The 27,894-nt window shown below is 41.5% G+C and overlaps 1 protein-coding gene and 1 long non-coding RNA gene across 2 annotated transcripts; one reads left to right on the forward strand and one right to left on the reverse strand.

Annotated features, from left to right (window-relative positions):
* Nucleotides 1-5,077: 5,077 nt before the first annotated feature.
* LOC119005024 lies at nt 5,078-10,047 on the reverse strand. The gene is made up of 3 exons (XR_005070357.1): nt 9,932-10,047; nt 9,246-9,412; nt 5,078-5,552 (listed from the first exon to the last, which is right to left on the reverse strand). It is a non-coding gene; the product is annotated as an uncharacterized LOC119005024 (long non-coding RNA).
* A 2,246-nt stretch (nt 10,048-12,293) lies between these two features.
* LOC119004354 (F-box only protein 33) lies at nt 12,294-27,830 on the forward strand. Its single transcript, XM_037071173.1, has 6 exons — nt 12,294-13,000; nt 15,019-15,129; nt 16,408-16,568; nt 16,655-16,863; nt 17,089-17,386; nt 18,749-27,830. The coding sequence occupies exons 1-6, from the start codon at nt 12,558-12,560 to the stop codon at nt 19,012-19,014; spliced, it is 1,488 nt and encodes a 495-aa protein (XP_036927068.1). The 5' UTR covers nt 12,294-12,557; the 3' UTR covers nt 19,015-27,830.
* The last annotated feature ends 64 nt before the right edge of the window (nt 27,831-27,894 follow it).

Here is a 27,894-nt window from a genome sequence, read left to right on the forward strand (position 1 = left end):
TTGTGAGACAAGTTGTCACCCCAAAATTGTCTACATAATTAGCCAAGCTGCTCTTGCAGGTGTAGCAGACTAAGCACAGGCACAGCTTCATTTCCCAAAACAGCAGTACGTTACCACTTGCGTCATATGTTAATTTTCTAAAAGCTGTTCCTTCACGCAACCTTGAAGTTCCACCTTGTAAGGAGTTGATTTGAGTCTCATTCCGAACTCATCAAATTGTCAGGATGAGAGCAGTGAAGGTGGACGCAAATGCACAAGACAACAGGCAGAAGAAATATCCCAGAATGACATTTATTGGGGACAGCTGGAGCAGGGAGACACGGCAGGATCAGGGAAACCGCAACCGCAGGTTCACTGAAACTCAACAGCAGGATCAGGGAAAAAGCAACAGCAGGATCATGAAAAAGGGAAGGTTGGTAAAGGAGATGCAGTGCAGGTGCAGAACTGGGAGGAACTCAGGTAACAGGGGTGGGCTAATTAAACAGATACAAGACAGGTACGGAGGGAAAATTAGGCGTGCAAGGAGCAAGAAAACAGGAAGGATAACAGAACACTGGAAAAAGGCCAAAGACACCACAAAATCCCAGAAAACACACAAAATGCACTGAATAAAATGGTAGGACCATGACACAAATACTGACGCTTTGGGATGGCAGTAAAGCAGGGTAAAATATATTTCAGCCACAGCTTTCATCTCAGGAATAGGCTCGTACTGCATCCTCGCAAAGAACAAATTAACCAACTTAAAATTAGAAATGGCAACTACAACGCTGTTGTGACAGCACGTTTCACAGCACGGACAGTACATTAAGTAAAAAGTGATGAAAGGGTAAAAGTTCATTGTATGCTCTGCCATAGTGCTGCGATGTCTTCTGTGTCTGTGTAATCCGTTTCCTGACTTGGAATTCCAGCTTGAATGAGCGTTCCATTGCACTTTTCCATGTCACAGGTCGTTGTTGTCCAAGTTTCAAGCACAATAGACTGAAGCATTAGTGCAACTGCTGCTAATCTGAATGCCACTAGTTTTGTAGGTCTTTGGTCATAAAACAAAGATTTGGACACATTCAAAATTGTATTTGTTGATTAGATAAAAAGTTAAGATCCCACTGTGTTATTACAATATTTCTTGAGGGGGAGCATGCTTGTATGTACCAAGTTCAGTGGTAGGTGTTAAGAAATTTCACTAGAAACTTGAAATGCCTGCCTCATGGCACCATAGGAAAAGTCAGCATTAGGAAGATTGATCCTAAATGTCTGTACAACATTCCATGGCAATTGAGGAGATAGCTGTTGAGGTGGTGAACCATCTCGCCACAGACATGGATATCTACTAAACCATGGCTGGAAAAATGACTCTGTGTGCCAAACATGGGCCTACCTGCGATGCATGGTTCAAAACACTGACTGCATATAAAGATGGACATCATGAAAGCTTCCCAAAAGTGAAGCCAAAACATCTATATTGCTACCTGGTGGTTGGCTCCACCATAGGTCACATTCTTTAAAAGGGGGTAAAACATCATGATTGACAGCTGAACCCTTATAGGAGATGCCAGTCTGTCAGGAAATCCTTCAGTTCTCTTCATAGTCTCTTCTCTTCATTCTCCTCAATAACAATGCCCTTGACAATGAAGGGAGCTGGACAAAAGAAAAAAAAAAAATACACCTTCAACACAAACAACCATTTTCCTCTTTATTAGTGGTATTTTGGAACTCTTGACAATGTTCAGAATAACATGCAATTGAAAAATATCTCAAGGTTGGACAACAGACTGCTGTTATATCAACTTAACCAGTAGCTACAGTCCTGTTCTTTGAGAAAAGGCTCTTCAGACAGCCTAATAATAAACAAGATGTTCTGGTTATTGGAAGAATGCTTGGCCGACCACATTAAGCACAGCGTCTCAATAACAGCGACATCTCATGCCACCCACACACATACACCCATTTAACACATCACCAAGATGCTGGGAAGTAAATCCCCACATGTATTGCAAATCGCATCACTACAGAGATAGTATGCCATCATAAGTGGTTAAAGCAAATTTGCAAATCACTCCTCATGGATAATACACTGAACACTGATGGGCTCCATCTGCACTCACAGCATTTCGCTTTGAATTTAATTTTAAAGGGTGCTGTATTGTGAAGCTACAGTTAGACAATGCCTCTCCACTTGAACCAAATGAGAGCACCAGACATCCTGTGTTGCAAGGAGATTTGTGACATAAAATCTTCCCAAATTCTCCCATGTGACCCGCCTCCTCCATGACCTCCACTGGCTTCCTGTTGCATCTGGTTTAAGACAATGCTGCTGGCCTTCAAGGCCGTCGAAAGAACTGTACCCGTCTTCTTCCAAACACAGGTCGGGCCACACGCCCCAGCTAGAACTTCGCTCTCCTCCATCAGCTGGCTGACTGGTACCCCCCATCACTGAGAGCAAACAAAGCTCACTCAGCGAAGTCGCCGATTTCCACAGGGCTGCCACAGTGTAACGATCACAGGCATAGTGTTTAGGCACTGATTTTGATATAAAACACATCAGGAAATGATCTCATATTGCAAATTAAAGCTTACAAATTTGACGAAAAGATCTGAATCATTAACAAAGAACATCTTTGAAATAATGCCGGTGGGGCTGATCCAGTACTGATAATGATGACATTTGTCAGTATTATTTACATTTATATGACCAACCACACTGGGATGCTCTTTGAATGAAACATGCTCGGAGGTCAGGACTCTCCTTGTTCCCGTTTCCACATATATGCAGTTTTATCCACTAATAAGATACGTTGTCCTTCCTATGCATGCCTCATATGGCCTCAAATGTAAGAAATATCCAATATTTCATCTGATATTAAGGCCTCAAACATTTCTGACCCTGTACAGAAATCCAGTGGTTGATTGATATGGATTTTTTAGGTCTGCATACCATTGAGCTGGTGCTATATAACATGCACATAGGACACTTTTTTTTTTTTGATTCATCCTCAGATATCACCCATATTGCTCAGATATTTGGGGCTTAATGTAGGGATTCAAAATGCAGTAAGGAAGCTTTGGGGAGCTTTACATTGTACATGGTCTATTCAGCTGCAGCAGCACTGTATTCTACATGTTATCCTTGCTTTTGGTAGTGGAATTGCTGCAACAACACACTCAGCTTGATGGCCAGCTGCCTGTCAAGCCTTCTCCACCCAGTCTTCAGACAGACATCCTGGTGAAGGAGCTTGCCTGTCTCATCAGTCTCTTCTTGAGAATGGCCATCTTCCTCTCTACAGTCCCTGATGTCCTTCAGTGTCTTCTTTCACCACTCCAGCCTCTCCTGCTTTTTCCTCTCAGCCTTGCTGAACTGCAGCTCCTTGCTCTCTTACGCCAGTCATCCTCTGATTGTTAACTAACAGTGAAACCCTGAGGAGGACAACTTTGTTTCGAACAGGGTTTTAATGCAAGACTATGTAACTTTTGAAGAGGAAACATGTTCTTCAACTTAGACAGAAAAACTCATAAAACACAGCCTTATTGCATTTCATACACATACAAATATAAGTTGGTCTGGTATGACAGGCTAATGTGAGTTAATACTTGCATACTTTGCTATGACAGTGAATCAGTTTGCTGAATTTATGACTTGATCCAAGTAGGCGCTATGTAACTATCACGTGTGGCTACAGTGGTTCTGTTTCAGCTAAATGTAGCCAGTCTTGATTTATATAAATCTTTTAAAATGTTGACCTCCTGCTGACATTTGCACAGCTAAAATAGACAGACTGTTTCTCTTGAGAACAATGTAATAGTACTGTAATCCTGTAAAATTCCAGCTTGGACTTAACATAGCAGTCATTCCCAGCACCAGAGCACACTTTGGCTCAGAATGACCAAATTCGTAAATTCTAAGGGCTCTTGTTGTGGTTATTCAGAGCACCACAATCCTGGAGCGTGCAGCTCACTCTGGGCACTAGTCGACAGTTGAAATGGCCATCCTAAGTAAATGTAGCAACTGTGGATTGATGGGTGAATTAACCAAAAATAACTCAGCACACATGCTTGCAAAAGAATCAAATAAATAATATAATAATCATAATCAAATGACTCATCTGGAGTGAGCTTAGAGGTTTTAGAGACATATTTTGTTGAAATGGTAATGTAATCAAGCTAACGTTACATATACATTTTTAACTGATTTGATTGAGTTGACATGTAGGTCAATGTACAAGTGAAATGGTGAAACTTTGGGGTAAATATGGTGCTAATAGCTGATATTATTTCTGTTAACATTAACCTAAGTTGCAAGGTCAGGCAGGAGCAATGTCATAATTTAACCGTAGCACCATAACATGTCCACAAACACTCAAGCCCATTTCCAGTTCATTTTATCATAAATGTACATATATTGGTATGTGACCTCTTTGTTACTTAATACGGAAAGAGAACATTCTACTTGTTTGAACCGCCAAGCTCTTGATGTAGAGTCAAACTTAAGAACACCAATAGTTAATTTTTACTGTCATTTATTCAGTAATTACTACTTTCAATTGAATATTGTTCTTCTAGTTGAAAACTGGTTGGTATGTGGTCTAAAGGTAAGACCTCCTCATGCCCTTCAACCAGCTGTGCTACTGTTAATTGCTATTTATCTGATTTCTGTAGTATACATGGTTGTTTATTCATCCATCCATCCATCCATCCATCCATCCATCCATCCATCCATCCATCCATCCAGTTAGCTGCTTTTCCAGTTTACATTCTGTCTGCCTATTAATGAAGCCCTCACTATCCGTTTTTAATAGCATTCAGTAACCTCAATACACATGCACAGGGATGCACGAAACACTCGTGGAGCTCTACCACTACCCAGTGCTTTGCAGTGGACCTGCAGCTACTGTGACACCAGAGATCCACTACTAAATTGTTGTGTTCACAGAGATAGTACATTCTCAGCGCATGTGCCACATTACAGATCAAGAGGTCCTCTTTATGTTCAATTTGAAAATCTTTGAACATGTAAAGCAGCTCTGTGTACACATTGTAATGGCCGTTTTAATCGAAGAGTGAGCCGACAAAACCAAAATGCTTCCGTTTCTTATTCATTTTATTTTCTTTACGGTGTTGTCTTGGTGGCATGACAGCATAAGACATAGTCCCTGTGACGGCATGGTGCAGGGGGATGCGTACAGAGAAAAATGCGAGCTGTGAAAGCCCGGAGCTGATGAGTATTCAGAGGAAGACACCAGCGTGTCTGCAAGCAATCACAGCACCGAGATAGAGTTTTCAAGGATGTCATTGATTAGCAGGCTGTAACAAAGGAAGCCGACTGGTAAAGGCTCTTGTTAATGGAAACTGCAACTGAAATCTGAACTTTTCCTTTGTTTGTTGTTGCTGCAGTCACTCAATTTTCACCACTCACACTTGGCTGGCTATCAACACTCCTTTGTTCTCGTTTTTACAGACAGGAATTCATCATCAGGGGAAGCTCTCATCTTTCCAGAGTAATGTGTGGAGCATCATTAAGGTATCAACGTGAGAGCCATAGCAGCTGCCATCAGACTCTGCAGGTGGAAATAAAACAGATTATCTCACAATTGGGTGGTGGGGATTGATAGTTTTGGCACGTCCCTCCTGCACATTGGTATTCAGCAACATTGAGCCTCATTTGATGTGGTGTACTTTAATTTCTGAAGAGGGAAACGTGTGTTTTGCCCTCTGGTTTGGGTGCAGCATAAGCCAGCAAGTGGGATTAAGTATCTTGCTCAAGGACACCTCAGTAGGAAGCAAAAAAAAACAAAAAACACTCCTACTAAAAACATGACCTTACTATCCACTAGAAAACTCTGCAGCCTGATTGAATACATGGACGGAACAATTAACACCTGAACAGAAGGTACTGAAATTAAGTTATTTTATACTGGAATACCTTTTTCCCCTTTAACAAGGCACGCTTGACAAACAACATCACTATAGATCAGCTAGTCATGTCATGTTCTGCCGAGTTTCACACATCTATATACCATTATTGATTTTCACCATGTGTTAATGTAAGGCGCATTAGCTCTCTGGTCAGTTCACATGTGTGTCAGCAGTGTGAGGCAAAAAAAATCAGTCTTGTTAAAGGTGCAACATGTGAGGATTTTAGCTGAAAAGATTCATAAATGGACTGGACTTTACATAGTTAACTAATGTGAAAACTTTTTCAAAAAGTTTTTTTTCTACTGCCCTGTAGTTTTGCCAGTTAGATTAATAAATGAGAGAGGGTTATAATCTATTGTGTATTATTTTTGTACTTGACTGTGTGTGTGTGTAATTCTTGTATATAGCCTTGCTATGTTTCTATATCTTGAATGCAACTGAAAAGTCAAACTTTTCATTGTATTCAGTCAATCCAATTAAATCCATTACTGTATCCTTAGAATGGGCTTTGATTGTAAACTTATGTAATTTTCCTATTCACTATTTTCCTATAGTATAAAAATATAAGGCCACATGGTAAGACTTTCACAACGGTGTTTCATCATCGCTTTAAGAGGAATAAATCTGATGTGACATAAGTTAATATCAGTGGTAACTTTAACTAATGCATCAAAGATGAGATACTTCCTAGCACAGTTGCAGAAGATAGACTTTTACACCAGACATACTGGTGATTTTATTACAAGATCACAGATGCCAATTACTTGACATAAAATGCTCTAATTTTTTACAGAACACCATGTAAGTGGTATTCACTTAGAGCTGAATGGAGAATGTTCTTCCCTTTTTCTCTCCACGCCTGATCTCCTCTAAGTAATTTCCTGTCAAGAAATCAGTGATTGAGACTAAAGAAGACTGGATGAGATAGAGGCACAGAAGTGATTAAAAGTTTTAAGCAGGATTCAGTTCACTGGTGGTGTAGTGCTGAGTAATTATACTGCCATCTTGTGGAGATAAGCAGCACTGAATGACTTTCATGCTCCTAAAACCCACAATCACTGCCACCGCATTCCATCTACAAGCTCTGATTCTGTTTGAATTAATAGTGTTTGAGAAAGAAATGAAAATTGACAATACATTGAATATTAATACCAAACTGTCATGTTCAAACAGTCAGCTGCACACACAATCTGACTGCTCAGTTTCTTATACGTAGGCACTGCAGCAGATGTGAACCCTTGTCAGTTTCTCTGATTTTAAGCGGATTTTACATTTCATCCGTCACATCTGATCTATTCCAAAGCTTCATTACCTCTTTTTTAATTGGTACTTAGTGCTATATAAATGATGTGAATTCACATCCTTAGTAGTGTACTTTGATAGTGAGTAAAAAAAAAAATAGATCATGTGTAAATATGCTGTTTAATGAAGCTAATATGTCTGGATACTGGTCGTTCCTGCCAGAATTTTTTTTTTTTTTTTTTAAATTCAACTCACAATCATAACCGTTCACATTCCATTAATCAGAGCTGAGTTAGATAAATTGTCATTCTAGTGCATCTTATATATGGAATAATCTGCGAAAGGCCTTAAACTTGGACTCTTTGCCACTAGGGCGGTTCAAAGCTCTTATCTCAGGACTTGTTTTATTTGATTGTGGATGCTTTTATCTATTCTACAACTGTGTGGAAATGACAGAAATCTGATTAGAATTCATATTTTACTTTTCTTAAACACCCTATGGCAAAAAACCTAAACTCTCTGTATGCTGTGTGCAGTGTTCCTATGATGGCCTTACATATTCTTCAAGGGCCTTGGGTTAAAGACATAAATTTAGGAATATGCATTATGTAAGAACATTACAATATTGTAATATGCCATTTTGTGTCATAGTAAAGTATAGTCACATATTCCAAAACTAAATTTTCAGCAAACAACCACACAGCAATCCCCCACACATGACCCTGGAGCCTTTGGGGGCCCCTGGGCTCCTCTAAATCATCTCAGCAGCAATTAAAACTCCAAAGGGTACACAGGAAAGAGACATATTCATTCAATATAAAATGGCAATCTTATGTGGGTAGCAGATGTCTTGTCTCAGTTAGGTTTACACATTGCAGGTAAAAACATGGCACTGATTGACATTTATCATCTGCACACAATTCTGTTCATTATTCTGTCTCTAAAAAAAGTACCAAGAAAGTCTTGAAGGTGAAGCTGATGCAGTGAATCTGTTGACATGGTTCACTCTGGGGTGAATAAACTCTGGAGTTGTGCTCTGCATCTAGATGGTATGACTTGTAATGACTTGGCTGTATATCATTAAAGTAGTTGCTGGCTATTGAGCCGATAAAGCTCATATACATCAATTAGCCATAGAATCACGCACAAATTCCCACAATTTCCATGTATGTTACACTTGCAAGCCCATGCATCAGTTAAAGGTGTGCAAACAGACGCAGATATTCAGCCGAGGTGGCAAAAAAGCTTTAGGCATTTGCACTTGAGTTGATCTGATGCAAACCTGTCTGCTGTCAGAGAACTGAGCTAAAAAATAAAAATAGTCAACTCTTCTCTCATTGAGTAGTCAGTCTAATCTCAAATATAATCTGACTGAATGAAACTCAACCTTAATCACTTTAGTTCTTCTGGCCCTGATTACTGCTGTACTGTGCTCATAACAAGACAGACGCAAATGAACATCATTGATTGAATGTGATTGGGATCAATTCATCCCAATTTAACATGTGCTGCAAACAGTTATCAGCACTCCAACACTAAACCTTTAACCACATTTGGTAATCAACCATGCGACAATGACTTCTTCAGGTGGCTTCTGCCCAATGAATATTGAATGCTCTGTTAAAAGGCCTTCCGATGACAGGCTTCAGATGGCTGAGCTTGAGCCTCATGGAGGTAACAGAATATAGCAGTAAGAGGTCTGGCCAGCTGAATAACAATGATGCTGGCAATGAGAGTGGGATACTTCGCTCGCTATCTTGGACACTTGCTATCCTCCATTCTTGCACTTCCTACCACGCACTACGGGATGGAGTGGCCACACCAAGATCATGCTGCCCTTTTCCCTTTTGGCTACCCTGCTTCCTTTCCTGTCCCCTATGTTGCTATGAGCAATCATCAAGTCACATTTGCCCTTCATCACATCTACAACACAGTTGTCAAAAATGTCATCACACCACAACATCCAGCAGTGACCCTTTCTGCCACCAATGACTGGCCTTAGCATCTGTTAGAACCAGTGATTCCAGCCTTCGAGTCTTTCATGACTGGTGACTGCCCAGGAAGCAACTTGTGCTGGGCTTTTTTTCCCCTACCTCGACATTTTGGCACAGTAGCTGGATGGACCCCTCTTTGGTCTGGCTGGACCGGTGATGCACCAGGAAGCTCTTGCATGTGGCAGGGTAGTCAACACATCTTGCACGTGGCAGGACAAGAACTTTCAGCTCATTCAAGTGGAGAGAGAGTAGAAGATGGCAAAAAGCTGAAAAGAACAATAACACAAAACACTTCAATATCTTACCAGCAGCAAAGCTCTCCAAAGGCTTTTGTGTTATTTTAGTCTTCCCTTGACAAAAGTCAGGCTTCTGACTTGAAATTAATCCATATACTATGAGTATGCTTTGATTCAAAGATTGTCCTACTAACCATTCTTTATCATATTTTTTGTTTTGTCAAGTCTTTGTGTCTGGACCTAAATGCAGGAGGAGTGGAGGCAGTGGTTGAGGGGCAACAGAATTTATTAGAATTCAGAGGGTTTGTGGAGGAACACAATGGTTAGAGGCCCTTGATATTGTCACCATAACTGGCGGAACAATCTGGCAGCGGAGTGGAGATGAGACCGGGGTTATATATCAGGGGATGATGAGTGGAATGATCTGCAGGTGCACCTCTCCGCTGCTGCGGACACTGCTGCCATGCCCACAGGTCCAGACACACAGGTAAACAGGAACAGGTGAGGGAAAAAGTAAGTGCCACCAAGAATCAAAATCCAAAAACATACCAAATTGGAGACAAATTGAAGACTGGAGGTACACGAGGAGAAACGGGAGGAACACAAGACTAGCAGGAGCAGATGCAGACAGAAGCAATGAAAAGACAAACACAAGAGGGAAGACAAAGGCTATATACACAGACACTAATGACAAGACGGGGAACAGGTGAGGAGAGAGAGGACAGAGGAGGCCAGGTGAGGTAACGAGGGGGGAAGCTCAGAGGAGAAAACACTGACAGACAGAGGGAGACAAACTGCAACAAGGGGAATACACAGGAGACACTGAAAGGACAAGAGAACACAAGAGGGCATGGAAATCCAAAAACACAACACAAGACACAGAGCCACGATATCAGAACATAACACAAAATGAACCATGACAATCAATGTTATCAGTGTCAGTGGTTTTAATGTTGTGGCTGCTTGGTGTATATGTCATCACTAATTGGATCATTCAAGTTTGTCTTACATCCAGGGTTTCCTTGAAAAGAAAAAAGAACACATACTTCTACTTAGTCCTCCTACTTGCTCAACTTAACTGGTTTGGTGTTGCATCCAGTAAAGCACTCATGCACCTAAAGTGTTGCCTTTTACTGCAAGATTATTTTTAAACCCTACCAACGTTGGGATCATTTGAAGCTTTTTAAATAGTGAATCAGTCGCAGTTGAAGGTATAATAAAAATGTATAGAGGAACAAGCAGGTGTCTTTTTAGGTTGAAGGCACCTCAAAAAGGAAAGAAGTTGGTGAAAACACACACACACACCTTCTTTCTGTCAACACAAGACCATTAAGGAATCAATCAAGAGAGATGGTTTGATGGAAGCTGAATGGAATTAATGTTATTTAAGTATTAGTATTTAAATAAGCTTTAAGTGTCAAAATTAAAATGACTTACTTTGAAAAATGGCCAAGTTCAGAATAACTACATTACTGAATTATGATTTTTTGATGAAATCACTTTAATGTTGAAGGTGGTAAAGATGGTTTAAATAGTTTGCCACTACCCAACCCACTGTTGGGTGGTGGCAACGTTCAAACACCCCCACCATGTGAAAAACAAACAATATTCAAATATTGCAAAGAAAAGTTTACTGACACACAGCCATTCATTGTAAGATTTATAAAACTTCCTCCTTTTCCTCTCGCCCCTCACCTTGGGGAGTGTTCCCACTCTCATAATTCACCCTTGGTACACTGTTTTTAATATAAGCATATAAACTTGAGTGGAAATGTTATTCAAAATCCACAAAATTGAAAAAGGTTTTACTTTTGGCTGCAGAAGAAAGGTTGGCAAATGGAAAACTGAAAACTGTCACCTGTTAACATTGCTGTACCTGCATCTTGTACTGTAGATACACCATTGTTTCTTGCCTCCACTCTACCAGAGGCAGAGCAATTTTTCCATAAACACCTTTCATTTGTAAGGTGCTGTTTCACCATCACAGTCCCTTCCCGGGAGCTCAGCGGTGGAGGCTGGTCTGTTTGTTTTATAATCAATTGAAGAATGAACACTGTGCATGTTTCACCAAGTACAATTTTAGTTTTTATGTAGTTGTGTGACACGACTGTGTCAGAATGCACTGGAGAAAGTGCTGTCTCCACACATACACTGTGCCTTCTCCACTGTAACTAAACTTCAATAAATAAATAGTTTTCATGAACCAAACATCCATTTGTGACACTCGTGCATAATGCTGATGGATGCAAGGACTTCCACTGTTCTCACACTGCTGAAGGACAGCGTGGATGGAAGAATTGATAACAAATGTTTTCTAACCTCAAAAACAAAAGCAAGCTCATCGTTTCCTGTGCAAAAAATATTCATGTTCTTCATCTTCCTCTCAGTTGTAGTCATCATTCTTTATAAAGAACCATTGATATCAATTATGCATGTGCAAATATTTTCCAACATGATTTCGTAGCAGACACACTTTGGTGATTTTTCTTTTGTGTCATAGACATCTGTGAGAGCACTGAGAGCTAAGGATTTTATTGCTTCGCATTGTTGCAGTGCTACAAAAGTTAAACTTATGTGGAATATTTTTTTTTTCAGACTGTTCTGTCAGACTGTTGCTACTTCAGTTTAATGCTGTGGTTGTTTTTCGCCCTGTAATGTCTTTGGAGAGGAGTGAATGGTGGGGGGTGTCTGGGTGGGTGGGAGCAGGCTCCAAAATAAAGATCACGTGTTGGCTTCAGTGGAGTTTTTTTTTCGCTGCTGCGAAACAGCGCCTCCTAGTGGAGGAAGGCAGCATGGCAAAAATAACGGCACTCAGGACCAAACCATTCACTTGACCATGAGGCGATGCAATCAGAGCTTACCAAGACTCGAGTGGAAATGTCACTAAACCTGTATGTGTTTAACTGAGAAAAATCGTAATTCTGACAAATACAAATAAGGACAGATTTTCCGTCACAGACATTTTTGGAATATTTCTGAGGATTGTTTTGTTCCCCGTGCACTCAAAGGCAGTGGTGCGGTCCAATAGTATTGAAGGCAAAGCTTTAAAACGTTTGTTTTCACCGAGAGGAAGAAGTGTCGCCGATACTCACCGCTGCCGCGCTGGGCACAAAAACGGTTGTGACATTTAATTTGTATCTCGTCGGCTTTCTGACAGCAGCTTTCTTAGCTCGCCATGGCTCTGTGCGGGGGTGTCGGAGCCATGGCTTTGCCCAGCGAGCTTATCGTTCATATATTCTCCTTTCTGTCCGACCGAGACAAGCTCCGGGCCTCGGCCGTGTGTTCACGATGGAGGGAGTGTCTCTTCTACCCTGCGCTGTGGACCGAGCTCAAACTGCGGATAGGTGGTGGGTGTAACGGTGGCGGTTCCAGCTCGGAGGAGAACCCGAAGCTGGAGTTCCTCATGCGGAAGTTCGGTTCCTTCGTGCGTGAGCTGCAGCTTGAACTCGCACCGGTGGAAGGCTACCTGAGTCCTCTGAACAGCGACCCGTCGTCCACCAGGATGGACCAGCCTCCGGGTCCCGATAATGACCCGCAGCTCTCCGAGCGATGGAGAGACGCCATGGCCACCTATTTGGACCAGGTGCTGTGTGTGTTCACCAGCATCCGTAACAACAGGTAGGGTGAACATATAATACGTCTAAAATTCCTTAGTGAATGTTCGTTTGTAATCGATTTTAAACAGGAATTCGCATGACAGCCGCTCATTCGTTTGTAATGTCATGGTATGTGATGCGTCGCAGTAAGCTAGCAGCTAGCTAGCTTAGTTAGCTATAAACAAACCCTGACATTAGGTGTTACGTAAGCGGGTCATGTCTTTGCAGTGGAGTTAGCTAACGTTATCATCACACCCCTCAAGATGCTGGTAATACAACAGCATTTAAGTAATTATTTCCACGCATACATACATCAAATTATGGCGTGTTGACGCCAAGTCAAACGCTCGTCTGCGTTTCTTTTGTTGCCAGCTCTATTTTCTGTGTTACATCGGGGTCTTCATACCAATAGATACAATGCAGCACTGGTGGTGGCTAGAGAAGGCTTTGTTGGCTGTGACTTGCTGATATCAGCACTGACACACACACATGCAGTGTATGTGTATATACATTTAGCTCTTGTGTTTCGTTGCACACTGGAGGATATATTCACTTATGTGTTGCATACATGAAATTCAGGCACTTGGCTCTTTTCTGCTATGGAGGTAACCACTATGTGTGAGACTTTGAATGTTAGGATCCCTGGATGTAGTGCAGAGCTGCTGTCCGTCATACCTTCTCCCACATTCTCTATTATTCTCCACGGTCATTTATGGCATTGAACTAGCAGCCCATCCAAAGCCGTGCAGTTCATGTCTTAGTTCTGCTGAGGGGGCTCAATCCCTTTCTGCTGTGTGGCTTCCTCTCATTGAGCAGCTTTCAACACTTCAAAAACCCACCGACAAACCTATGTCAGGGTGTCAGCACACATTGAATTTGCTCAGCTATTTAATGTGGTTTCAGTGGAGAATATTGGAAGCTAGAGACAACTCAGAATATGGAAATGAACAAAGGTTGCAGTGGTTGGAACATGACCTTTTTTCTGTCAGTACAAAACCGTACATTAACTCTTCTTCAAATCCAGTCTTTGCAGTCTGCAGGCCCTGCTCAGTTCCTTATTACAAGACTGCCAAAAGCAAACCAACAATAAGAATATATATATAAAACATGCCATTCTCCACTAATGATGTTATCTGATCTATTTTGTTGCCCTTCACTATTTTTTGCCAATTCTAACCTGCTGACCACTGATAACAAACACCAGCTGCCATATCTAACGTACGCTCCCATGTTATCAGGTGACAGAAAGTCAGTTTTTCATGAAGCTAACTTTTACAAATCAACTGATATTGGAAATGTTTAAAGTAATGAGAATAGATAAGTAATTGTTCCCTAATTAGCAGGTTAAGTAGCTGCACATTTTTGAAGCTTGTTTTTTGCTCTCAGCTGATTTCCAGGAAGTAGGCTGCATGAAGTCTAATGTGCACTGTAACCAGTAGGTAGGCCCACGTCATGTGTGGCTGCATGTTGCACTTGTGGTTTATAATCTTTTCCCACAAGGTACAGTGGTGATTTTCAACATCATCATCCAAATAGATTTAGAAAGCTTGTTGTAAGTGGGTCCATTGTGAACTCTGCATTTCCCTTGACTGTTTTTTTTTTAAAGCATCAACATTTGCATTGTATGGTGAGATACCATGATTCCCACTCCTAAACTGCAATTTAGGCTTAGCTGTCTATCAGGTCAGTCTGTTCAGCATGTGCACAAAATTGTGGCATGTTATACTTTTCTTATGACACAGATGTCTCAATTACTGTTACCTCGCACTTTTCACCTCAACACTCACTAGTGTTTATTTCCTCTTGACCACAAGAGGAAACCAACCCATCTGTTTTAAATGTTAAATTGAACATATTGCTTAAATGGCTGAAACATACATACCTTTGTGTAATGCCAGTTGCCTGTCAGTTCAAAACGGAGCATTTTGCTCCAAAAACATCTTAAGTATGGCTAAGAGGACATGTTAGCGTAGATTAATCTTGTACTGAATGTCTCTGTTTCTACTCTGTACCGCTAACATTCTTTCTCTCCTTCTCTAGAAATCTGCAGAAGCTGAGTCTATATGGAGACACCTGTATTCTCCAGCAGGAGGGACTGTTGGACAGCTCCAACCTACATCAAATTCACCAGGGAGACAAAAAGATCAATGAGTAAGCTCGAACACAGCAACATCAGTCATTTTCTGTCCACTGTCAGAAATGTTCAGATTCAGCATTTGTTTCTGTTCAGAGAGTGGTTCGTGGATTGCGAATAGAATTTGTATAAGACTGCAACATGGCGTTATATTGCGATGAGTAATTGCAGAGCATGAATGGACGAGATAGTATTTGTTGTGATTTTGATATTCTGTGAATGTGTGGGAGTGTTATATACAAAATGGCACTGTTGGCACCCTTACTTGGAATTGAAAAGAGTGTGTCTTTGGTGTTTCAGAATGATAATAATTAACAAATTGGTAGATGTTCTTAAGACAGTTTGGCACAACACTGCTCCAGCATCACCACACCGCATCATAACAACCTGTCTGCTGTGTGTGAGCAGTGTTCTGTCAACAAACTGTTGCTTTAATGTAACTCTGAGTGCTTAGGAGCAGTATGCTCTCTGTGGATCATTCTCTGGAGATGGATTGTTTAGAGACTGAGAATTATGAATGATGATATATTGTATACCTTTTAGAAACTTTGGTCAAATCTGAAGTTGTCCTCATGCCAGCGCTTCAAATCTGATTCAAATATAAGCTGTAGATATTAGGGTTATCTCACCATGGGCTTGGAGACATTTCTTTGTTGAGTCTAATGTTAGTTTACTGCTGGTGCACTGTGTATACTGTATATATGATTGTGTCTGTCAGGGTATTCAATTATGGGACTTAATTCAATGCAGACAGCCAATTTATTGTCCAGAACAGTGTATGGATTATTACTAGTCGTGATGGTCTGTCCTTTTGATATCACAGTCCTTCATAGCAACCAGTGTGGGTTTGCTTTAAAACTCAGTGGTAGTGAGGTGGGTGGCATTACATGAGAATGTGATGTCAGTGGACACCGTCTTCTTCATGTCCTTCGTTTTAGGACAGGTCTGAGAATTTCACACAATCTAGATTTTTCAGTAGACCCTGTACGTTGAGTAAATGCTTGTATTGAATTATCTAAAGGCCACAACAGAGATTAATAAACTGAAAAAAATATTATTTCATAAATTATGTTATCTCAGTGCAGTGTTTCCCCATTGTTATCTTTCTCTTTATACAAATGTGTATCCTGATAGTATTGTGATTTTCTTTGCTCGCTCTAAAGGGTTTTTGCTTGAGATTTCATTTGAACTAACATAAACAGCTCTCAGGCAGCTGTAGTCTCTTCTGGTAAAGTGAATTGAAGCTAATTCTCATCATCCCTGTCTTCATTACCCTTCCTCTGTGCTCTCTGCAGAATCCAGCAGTTGTTCATGGAGTTGTTGTCTAACAGCAGGCAGCTGAGGTGGTTGTCTTGTAGCTTCATGCTGGGTCTGGTAACTCCCTGCTCCTTAGCCTGCTTGTCGAATCCTTCAGCTGAGACCCTGCAGCACCTCAGTTTACTGGATCACCAGCTGGGTATGTGTTGGAAGGATCTGTTTGTGACTGTGAATGCAATTAAATTGTGTTATATTAGTTTAAATCACCTCTTGAATTTTCCTCAGGTCCACTCATCTCTCCGTCAGAGCTGGATCGTCTATCTAATCTTCACTCTCTGGCTCTGGATTTCTCTGATTTGACATCTGAGCTTTGTGGTCTGCTGGCATCTCCACGGCGAACTCCGCTCCATCGCCTCTCCCTGTTGCTAAACGGCGCTGCCCTGGAGTTCAAACCAGTTGAAGGAACAGCTACAGAGGACGACTGGAAGGCACTGGTAATGCAACAACCCTCTTATACCCCATTTAGATATATACTTTCTCAGTTTCTCAGTCAAATAATTCCCCACCAGCCACTTGCTCCATTTGATGACTACATGTAAATGTTGGTTGAAATGCCCAATGCAATTGAAACAACAGTTGCACAGCAACTTTTTTTGTTCTTGCACTGCTACCTCCAACTTATCTCCATATATAACTCAAGTTTACATGATCCTCCTCAGGTTCGTGTGAGTGCCAACTTGCGAGTGTACATCATGGCCCTGGAGGTGGACAGCTCAGAGCTGCTCAGGGTCTTAAAGCCAAGCCTTCCTCTGGAGCGCCTCCACCTCGACAGTTACAATACACTGGTGTCCGACGCCACATTGGAGCTCATCTCTCAGCAGTACAACAAAACGCTGACTCACTTCCTGCTCCTGAGGGATGACCCCGACTTCCCTGACCTCAGCGTCAATCGGAATGAAGACCCGTTGGTCCTCTTGACATGGAGATGTACTCAGCTGGCTGTACTGGTGATACATGGTGAGTTCAGCTTGTTATTGCAGGGATACACCATAAAGTGACTTTAGTATTATTCTGGTCTTTTGGGCCATCTTCATTATGACGCACATAAGTGGTTGAAGTACTTAAATATAGTTTATTTGTTTGCTCAGGCTTCATTGGAGTGATCTGCGTTAGACTTTACCATTGTTGGTTGCTATAAATAGAGAAATGAGGTACAAGGTAGATTTATTTGCAACGGTTTTGCTTTCGAGTCCGGCTGCATCTCTCTGGAGTGTTGATGGTGAACAGTCTCACGGTGTGAAAAATGAAGCTTTTTCCTAGTCTGGTGGTATAGCAGTGGTTACTTTGTATCTTTTGCCAAATGGCAGCAGTGTGAACAGAAAAGGTTTGGTGTTCAAGTACTGACTGAAACTCTAATGCCATATAGCTTCAAGTCACATGTTATCACTACTACACATTCCTTCTAGGTCTGTTGTTGAAACCTGATTACGTTTTGACATTTGAGTGTACTTTTCAAAACTTTCCATGGCTAATGTCAGCTGTTTTTTAGTGGCCCCATTAATTGTACCCGTGGTAACTCAAGATAATGGCACCTACAGAAGTTATTTTTCAATGCCATGTGCAACCACTAAATCTTAAATCAGCGTTTATTGAATTATTGTACATTATTGAATCAATCTTTTTATATATTTTTTCTTCTGGCTACCCTACATTTAAGTCTTCCCTTAGCTCACTTTAGCTCTCCTTTGCTGTCCACCAACTCCTGAGAAAAATACATGGCTCATTGGCTGCTAAATGCTATGTTCACAAGTCGGTTACCAACTTGGTCCATCTGATGTTTGGTGTCATGTGGGAAGTATACAGTGGGTGTAGTTCCGCTGAAAACCACTTTCTGCTTTGTGCTGATTAGAGCAGTGCGATTGAACCAACCAACAAATGAACAAAACGATGGGCAGAAAGAGGCCAATGGTCTTTGTAGCACTGTGGGTAACTGCAGCAGTTTAATTTCTCATGTGAAGCCGTTTTCTGTGTGGGGAGCCAAATCTCAAACATGTGACAATAGCATATTTTCCCTGCAAACCACTTGACATTGCTGATATTACTGTTTTGTCAGTGCATTTAGCAACTGCCATCTGTTCCATTTTCTTTGTCTAGAATAAGGTCAAGTTGGTTCATCTAGACATCTATGTAAGGAACGTATGAATGGGGAAACAAAAGAAAATTACAGTAAATTGGCAACCACGTGTTTTATAAGATTTTATAGTATCATTATTTGTATCCAATGGTATTTTGAGTGGTATCATTTTCATTATTTATCTTGAATTGTATTAATTAAATCATGGATTAGTCCAACCTCAATGAACATCTCTCCCTTTGTAGGTTACACTGTATGGTCACATAACTTGGTGGCCATCTCTCGGCTGCGTGGCTCCAGTCTTCGTGTCCTGACCGTCTCCGAGGAGAGCATCGACTTCGACCCGGACCAGTCGGTGTGCATGGAGGGCAACCCGGTTCACAACCTGGTCAAGGAGGTGTCACTGGGCCTCGGCCGCGCCTGGCACCCTTGCCTGGATTCCAGCCTGGTTTTGTCTGAACCCACCCAGCACTTCCACCGCGAGCTGCACGCCTTCAGCATGGGCATGTAGGCAGGGATGACAAATGCAACACATCACAGCTTAAAGTGCATCAAGACCAGGTCAGACTAACCAAGTCCAAGTCAACTCAGACCTCTGTATGAGGCCTAAAGCAGACCTAAGTAGAAATCTCAACTGGATCTTTATATCAATCTTGGAATTACATTATATGAACTAATGTGAGCTGGTTGTTTTTATTTTACTTTTATTTTTGCGTTTCTTTCACGGGGATTTTAGCACACATCAAGTCCTACCACTTTCTAAATGATTCAATTTTCTAGCTTTGCCTTTTGTTTATCTAGTAAGCTAGTAAATTGGACAGACAAATGTTTTAAATCAATTTTCCAACTAAGACTACCCAATTGAAATAGGATATTCTATATCTCCTGATAATTAGTCGATATTCATTCAGTTTGACGGCATACCAATCTGTGTGCTCTGACCACAGGCTAGACTTCATGAGTTATGACCATTTTAATTAGTCTGCTGAATCAGGTCATTCTGCTGCTCTCAGTGTACTCTGGTCTGGCCCAGTCTGGTCTGGTCTTGATCAACAAGTATTCAGAACTCGATGTCTATCCTTCACCATAATAACCTCCAGAGCCTCTGTATGATGTAACTATGATTTGTTTATTCTTTTTTGTTTCTTTTTTTTATTTGACCGCTTTTGATCTCCCTGCTCTGTGTATAACCTTGTTTTACCTGTGTGGTGGTTCCCTTGCCTGTATAGGCTTTGTGTGTATTTAAATACAGATATATAATTACCCTGCTCACCGCTAGAACAGGACAGGCAGGCGGGTTGAGTGATGGACCGGTGGGATTTAGGGGAGGGGAATGTGTGTTCCAGCAAAAGCTACTAGCTTTAGTTGTGAAAGTCTTTTTTTTCTTTTTCTTTTTTGTTTCTTTTTGAAATATTTGCTCTGTGTCGGTCTGTCTGTCTGCTCCACTCTGACAAAAGTTGGAGTTTGTAAACAAACCGATCAATCACTTCCTTGGAAACACAACCATAGCTGCTTCTGCTGTTGTTCTGAAAGAGCACCTTGTGCACTCGTCCACTAGTTTGAGAGCCTTGCCAGCAGAGTGGAGGTGTCCACTGTAATGAGGCAGGTGCTTATCAGTTTTAATGTTGTTTTCAGCAACAGCCATGTCAGTCCTATGACTCAGATTTATGTCCATTGTAAAGTGAGTGGAATTCCAAAGCCGAATGGTTTCATTAAGGGTTTTGAGCACCTTACTGATGGTGTTGCGGAGAATATTGTTACATGCTTGCAGTCAACACACTTCCCACCCTGCTCACCTGTCGACTTTTTAAGAAACCTCACTAGTCCATTACATAGGGAGCCTCGTCTTCCAAACGACATTCAGAGCCAAACTATAAGATTCAGCCTGTCAATGCACCACTCACCCCACTTCTGTTTTGTTTTGATCTGTAGTGAGCTGGTTGTAAATCTTTGCAACTTTGTTCTATATTCACAGTGAATATAGCTGCCTTTGCTCTCCTCTAGAGGTCAAGACTTGTATCACTATTTCAGAGCCCTTTTATCCAAAAATGTCTTTAAGTCAAAGAAGACAGCAGAGTGTGATCATAAGTTGAAAGGCTCTGAAATTTAGAAATCTTTAATTAGTTGTGCATTACTCAAACCAGAAAAAGGGTTTTCATTCCATAATGACATACATAGAAATCTCTGTGACTACTTCACAGTTAATGGTGAGGCCATGCTAAAACAACACCAGTGCTCTGTAGGCAAAGCTTCCTAAGGTTTTGCAGTCATGCCAGCTGTTTGAGGGCAAGAACTATTTAGTTCTTGTCATAGAGTAAAACCTTTCATGCTAAAGAACAGGGAAAAGATAAATGTGTACTGAATGTAACTTAACTCCCATTGTGTCATTCTCTTGGCCAGTCAGGTTTTTGTTAATATTGAAGGCTTACTGTATAGCTATCATTTCCGCAGACATTTGGCAGATGCACATCTTGCCACAGACGGCCACAGCTGCTGCCTAAATAAGTTTGGACATTGTAGGTCCCACTAACGGCCAAGGCTGTTTATTTTTCCAAGAAGTGGCACCTACAGCACAACAAGGTTTTGGGTCATTTGGCATTTTTCTGTGGTGAAGATTTTCTCTGTCAGTCTCAGGTAGGCTCTTAACATCACTTTGACCAGGACAGTGGTCGAGTAGGGTGTGTGAAACAATCAGTGAGTGTAAGATATTGTCTTTTTTTTTTTTTTTTATTTCCTCTTGAGTCACAGTTGCCTTGGAAACAGCCCCTTGTTTTCTGGATACAGTTGTTTGTTGTTGTTATTAACAGTGTTGTTTATCTTGCCATCTGATAAACCCTCGCTCCGCCATGGTTTGGGGTGTCAGCAAACCTAATCATACATTTGTTTTTAAAGATTAAGGTTGATATAGACTAAAGGATGGCTCATTGCACATGTTTAATATCGGCAGTAGATGATGTGGGGAACAGAGTGGCCGTGGAAGAAAATCCATGCTGTCATAGAGGACCTGCTGGGCCCAGTTAATGTCTGAACTGAATGTAGTTGTAACAACTTCTGTCTGGCACAGTGGATCTGTCTAGCTGGCTTCCATTAACTAGGGGGAAGGCATTACTTTGATTGAATCATAATTGCCTTTTCATAGTCTGATTCTAACTTTGAAAATTTACCAACATAATGCCTTTGCCCTAATAAATGAAACATGCTGTTCACGCTCTGTGGAAGAATGAGCACGCCATGTTCAGGGCTCGAGCCAGACGAAATATATTGTGCTCCACAAAACCCTAGTTTTGTGTGGGAGCTGGACCAGGTATCGTTCCATCTGGTGTCCAGTATTGTAGCTGCTGTGATATACTCGGGTCTTATTAAGGCATTTCCTGAGCTGAGTTAGGATTTTACAAGCAAAATCAAAGTTGGGTTGAGCCTTACTTCTGCAGGCAAATACTGTCACCTAGCCATTGTTGGAAAAGTTACCCTCCCAAATGGCTTCAGCTCAGTTACTGTTGTGCACACCATGGCACTTTAGAAGTCGGGGCAAAGACATTGCAGACTGTGAAGGTCCATATCAAGGTCTGTAGTTTACAAGGTCGACCTGCAATTTTTCCCCTCGGACTGATATGGAACCAGAGTTATACAATGTGTTGGCACTTTGCTTCGTTCTGAATGAATTGGTCGATGAGTTGGTGGGCCTGCGGTTACCAAATCTGTTAAGGGACCTCGATGGTTTAGCCATGATAATCTCTCTAGTCCTTGGTCCATATCTCAGGATAAATGCACTCTGGTACCAAGAGTTTCTTTTAAAGGCTGCCTGTGGCTGTACACTCACACACTTGGAGGCAATCGCATTACCAATGTAACACATTCAGACCAAAATATGTTGGTTTTTATCTTACTCCTCCCCCTGCACTTTTTTCCTGCCATTTTGTTTTTTTAGAGCACAACTTTGCTCCTTTATCTGAGATATAACATGTTATTAGTGTATTGTGTGTAGACATCGCCTGATCAGGAGGGGGTAATCACAGCGATATATAGTAGAATGTAATTTCGAACTAGATAATCTGATCTGAGCAAATGGATCTTTACAAATAACCAATTTTAAACAGCTGATTTTACTAAATCCACCCTCACACACGGTGTGTGCTTCCTCCTCTGTTTCCTGCCTGCTCAACCCCCCTCATGATATTGGCTGCACAGTGGAATCAGATCGCAGTGTTTGAGGGCCCTCATGTCTCTGCTCAGAATAAGGGGAGGGGCTTTGAGTCTTCCTGAGTGATGGTTAGCTAGAACAGAATTGCATTTTTCTTTAACTATAATATTCACATTTGGAAAATGTCTTCTGTTCTAATCATGAAGAAGGTCTTCTGGAATGGAGGCTCAAGGGCAATCTTTATCAGAAGCCAATGTTATGACAAGTGGTGATCATATAGATATTTTAGGAAAGTTCAGGCCACAAATCTGGATGATGAAGACAATGTAGACAAAAGCACAAGAGCAGAAAGGCGTCTTGATTATTGCTTCAGTTTTTTTTTGTTTTGGTTTTTTTTGCTTCTTTACCAAAACACACCAATATTTTAGTAATGATGGCGTGCAAATAACTCTGTGTTGTTCTGGCAAGGAGAGAAGAGGTGAGACAAAGTTCTGCCAGTGGGACATTGCTGACAGGCACATTATGTTACACACAAATAGTAACAATATAGCATAGCATTTTCAGAACTACTATCAGTGGGGAAATGACTGTTCCGTGATCTCTTTCTGTCATCCCCTACAGCTAAATATTGAGCCATCTCGTGCCTGAAAGCTTCTCGAGTCTGCTTTTCAAACCTCTGCTCTCCCCAATTTATTATTAGCTGTGTTTTTGTTTGTTGTGTTGTTAGCTCGCCCTTTAAGGAGGCAATATTAGAAGCTACAGTAGTTAATGTTTCAGCACGCATGTGTTTTAATTTTTCTTGGAGCGTGTCTGTATTTCTTTTTTTTGCGCAAGCTTTCATGTAAGCATCAGAAGTATCTAGTAGAAACGTGTGAATAAGATGGTATGAATGTGTGTGTGTGAACAAGTTGTCAGCAGCCATCATGTGTTTTCTGCGTGCATTTGTGTGTGTGTGTATTTAAGGGGGGGATCATGTTAGGCAGTGTAGTCTTATCATTTCTGCTGCAGCAGGAAACAGGAACAGAAGTCATTCGTTCTCAGGGTACAGTCGGAGGGAAAGTTACAATAGCTCAGGCCTCTAGCTCACTCATACGAGTAACAGGAGTCACTGGATCTGTTCTCCTCCCTCGATGTGTTTTAAGCTGCCAAAGACCACAGTGGAACAAACTAAAACCCAGACACAAGTCTCTCTGAAGTGCCCATGTACGCACACACTGGCAGGAGGCTGGTCCAGTATTCTTCTCTACTCTACACCTCGTTCTAGTGCTTTCCATCATGACATTTCTTTTGTCCTGACTCGTAGTGGTTCCACTCCACACTTGTCATACTGACAACTACCATTTTGTTTTTGTGTGTCTAAAGTCTGCCCTTACTATACTGTGGACCAGACTGTGCTGGATGAGGCAAAATGTCAGCTGTGCTGTTGTGTGGTTGCTGTCAAAAGAGACCAAAGCAGACCTGTATGCAAAGGTTGGTCAAATGTTGTGTTAGAGGCTGAACCCTATGTTCAAAACGTAGGCATAGTTATGTCACCATATACATCATATGTCACTTGATAAGGGTATGCAGCGTTGGTGCCCAGCTTGTGGCCAAATTCCTGCATGTTACTGAGGCGTCACAGAGCAAAGCAAGGGCTGTCACTCGAGTGCAGTTTCCTTCTATACTGTGATAAAGTTGGACCATGTCAGCCATATTTGTTCAACACCATATTTCTCCCTCTCTGTTTTTCCCATCACCTGTTTCACTGTGAGGAGTGAGTGAATGTAAAACTAAAGGCAAGGAGGACGAGGAGGTTCGGTTCAATATCAGAACACGTCGGGGCTGAACACTCCCTCAGATGCTTCCACAAGCTACTTTCTGACAGATTATAGCCTCCCGGCTGGGACAAAGGCCAGTGTGCCCGTGGCCAAGGTCAAATTCAATGTGGAAGTGTTCAGCCCCCGGCTTTTGGAACTGTAAAGTGATCCGCTGCTAGAGATCTGCTAGGAACAGGACATTCCAAACGGGGGTTGCTCAGGCAGTCTGACTAGCAAACAGATACTACACGGCTAGTGTCTGCATGGAAATTAGACTCTATATATATATATATATGCTATATTTTTTTTACTTTGAATGAGTTGATATGTTTTGGAAGAGATCAGGGATGCAGCTTGTGTTGACTAGTCACACCAGATTACCAGCTGGTCTGAGCAGAGCGGAGGTGTGATACCTGTTTATTTAGAAGTGGCTGTTTGTCACCCTTTCAAAGGTCGACTGTGTTTCTAACATGTGTTACTGCAACACCAAGCTGTGCTTTCACTCAACGCTTCAGCATACTGAGGCCATTTCAAGGCCTTTTGTGTCCGGTACACTAAAGGTAACACATGAACCCAACTGTGCTGAAATGTTGGACTAACTACTGTGTCCATGAAGTGAGTTGGATTCATCTTTTTCAATCAGTCTGCCAGGTTAAAAAAAACATGAATACACACAGAACATGGTCAGTCTGGATGCAGAGGGGCACCTCATGTCTGTGCTGGACTTACTTCTGCCATTAAATGACTGGTTTGAAGGTTCTAGAGGGGAGATGGGCTGTCCATTATTCAGGAGACCATTACCTGCAGTTACGGTCACAGCCAGTTCAATCTGCCCCTTTGACCTCTTTGTTTTGTTTAGATTTTTCTCTGCTATTTATATGCATTCATAGAGATATCCCAGAAGACAACAGGGTTCCCTCTGTGGCCTGATGAGTAATTGAATCCACGGAGCTGGCCTCTCATGTTGTCCATCTGAGACAGTCGACAGTTTATTACAACTGTTGAAACACAGGGACCTGATAAGTCTGTCCTACCAGGCTCAAATACAAAAAGTGGGATTTGACACTTCTTTCCTGCTACTTAATAGTATTGACGTGGACAGAAGCGTTAGTGTGTTATTTTAGTACCAAAGCAGCAGACTGTGTCAGATCTGCATCAGTCTAAACGCAGGCTCAGAGCCACAGGCAGACACACATCACACACACGACCAGTTTCACATCCACTTTTGATCTTTGCTCAGACTCGATGCCAGCTTGAGAGTTGGTGATGTTGACTCTGGGATGTTTTGGAAACTCAAACTAGCTGTCAAAGAGAGGCAGTGAGTTGGTTCTGGGCCTAACGCCTTCTCTCAAAGAGTTTCAGGGAAGGTTGACTTGTTTCTGAAGGGATTACCATTAAAGGACAGGGTTTCTTCGTCACAATGTGAGAGTTCAGGCGCTTCCTGTTTGTTTTATTTTTTTATTGAAATGCTAAGACCATAGACTACTACCAGTACATGCAAGACCTCTGAATGGGCTCACACAGGGCTGGACTCTACAGGAATGTGAAGAATCAGATTAACATCCTGATATGTCTCTGTTACTTGGAGAAAAACACTGGATGTGCATTGCACTGGTATAAAATCAGTCCTGTGTAACAGAGGTAGATAGATGTGTGTGGACTCTGATATAATCCGGGAGAAGGAGAGGTTCATACAGAGCAAGGACTTTAGCAGCTGGCCACACTGAGAGCCTCCAGTTTTTACTTCCAGCCATAGCTGACACTAAAACTGGTTTTGCAGTAAGTGTATGATGATGATCCCAGCATAACAGTGACATTAAGGGTATTATCATGTCACACTGCATTTCTTAAGAAGAAACAACAAAATGGCACTGATTGCATAACCTGGCCAAACTCTGTCAGTTGCTCTGGTTCATATCCCAGAGGTTTGTGTGTAGCGCCTGGCTATATCAAGGAACTGATAGATATTCATGCTCAGTGTCAGCCAACTATCTTCATTTAGATCTCAGCTACTGTGGCTCTGATGTTTCTGGCTGCTAAACAAAGTCTTTCTTGTCAAGTCTGGAGAGCCAAAGCTCCTAATTAGCCAGGCAGGCAGGCCTGCTGCCCATTCCAGCCTCACAACTATGCAAGAGGAATGCATATAATCCACACTCTTCTCTCTGTTTTGGTTCTGTTTTTATATTTTCTTTTTCTCACTGTCACATAGTAGAAATGAAGACGTACAAACTAATAAGAACTTGCAATGACAATACTTGGCCTTATGATGATTTATGAAAATCTTATCATTTTTAGTTTTAAGATCTTTTGATTCTGGTCAGCCAGCCCAGCGACAGCAGCGGTGACGGCGGGCTCACTCTTGGTCTCTGTGAGACTGGCTAGACGGCCCCTAGTTTTATCGTGGTACGAATGTTGTGCATTTGTTTAAAATCAGGACAGTTTGCAATAACAGCAGTCTTACTAGTGGCCACAAGGGGGCACAAGCAGTGCTGACAGCGCCCGGCTGCGTCTTTAGAAAACCATAGAGGAAGAAATATAAACTATATAAATAGATATATAAACTCACACAGTGCATATTTGTATAGGTATCAACAATGCATTACCGTGGTATACTCTTATGCAACACATGTCCGGGTTCAATTTCTGAACATGAAGTATATTATAAAATCACACAGACTTTGTAAATCAGAAGCTATGTTGTTGTGTGTTTTTTGCGAAAATGGTTTTACCATCCTCAATGTTGAATATTCTGAGCGTTATGTTCCTGTGTGATTGTGTTTGTTAAGTGAGCACATAGCAGTGGGTTTTACCTTCTTCCTGAAAGCAGGGAACCAGACGTAACCTAAAACACAGCTAGACCAGATTTCACGTCGCAGAGCAGATTTTAAATACATTTCACTAATTTCTTAAAAAATGTCCAGATCAGATCTGTGAACAATTTTATAAACATCACGTCTAACTCAACTGAAATGTATCTGCATGATCCACTCTGAGATGTATGGCTTCACATCTGTTAAAGTATTTTGCTGGTTTTTAACATAGATGAGAATAAAGAATTGCTCTGACCAACTTAGAAAAGGTCCTCTCTAAGAATGTGCCCAAATTGTCTAGAAAACTCTGACTTGAAATCTTTCCAGCCGTGTTTTGGATGAGTCTGCAGGGAATGAGTCCTCTCCAGCTGAGAGGACAGATTTTATCATCGAGAACAGTGTTGATCCATGGTTCTGTTGTGGAGAAAAGGGAGGACACATTACAGACCTCCATATAAAACCTCTTTTAACTGACAGATGGCGTACACTTGAGAGGTCAACCTGCCGAATGTTGATTTGAATTAATGTTGAATGAATGCTCCTCTTCTTTTAGTCAGTGAATAAAAGCATTAAAAAGTCATTTGCTTCCATTGATTTATTTTTTTTTGATGTATTTTTTTTGCCTTTCCATTTTTAGCTTCAGC

The sequence above is a fragment of the Acanthopagrus latus genome, chromosome 16 (assembly GCF_904848185.1).
Source record: "Acanthopagrus latus isolate v.2019 chromosome 16, fAcaLat1.1, whole genome shotgun sequence".
Classification (NCBI taxonomy): domain Eukaryota; kingdom Metazoa; phylum Chordata; class Actinopteri; order Spariformes; family Sparidae; genus Acanthopagrus; species Acanthopagrus latus.

Coding starts and splice junctions, on each gene's coding strand:
- LOC119004354 (XM_037071173.1), top strand. CDS start 12,558: ATGGCTCTGTGCGGGGGTGTCGGAGCCATGGCTTTGCCCAGCGAGCTT. Junction 13,001..15,018: donor ACCAGCATCCGTAACAACAG/GTAGGGTGAACA, acceptor CTCCTTCTCTAG/AAATCTGCAGAAGCTGAGTC. Junction 15,130..16,407: donor GGAGACAAAAAGATCAATGA/GTAAGCTCGAAC, acceptor TGCTCTCTGCAG/AATCCAGCAGTTGTTCATGG.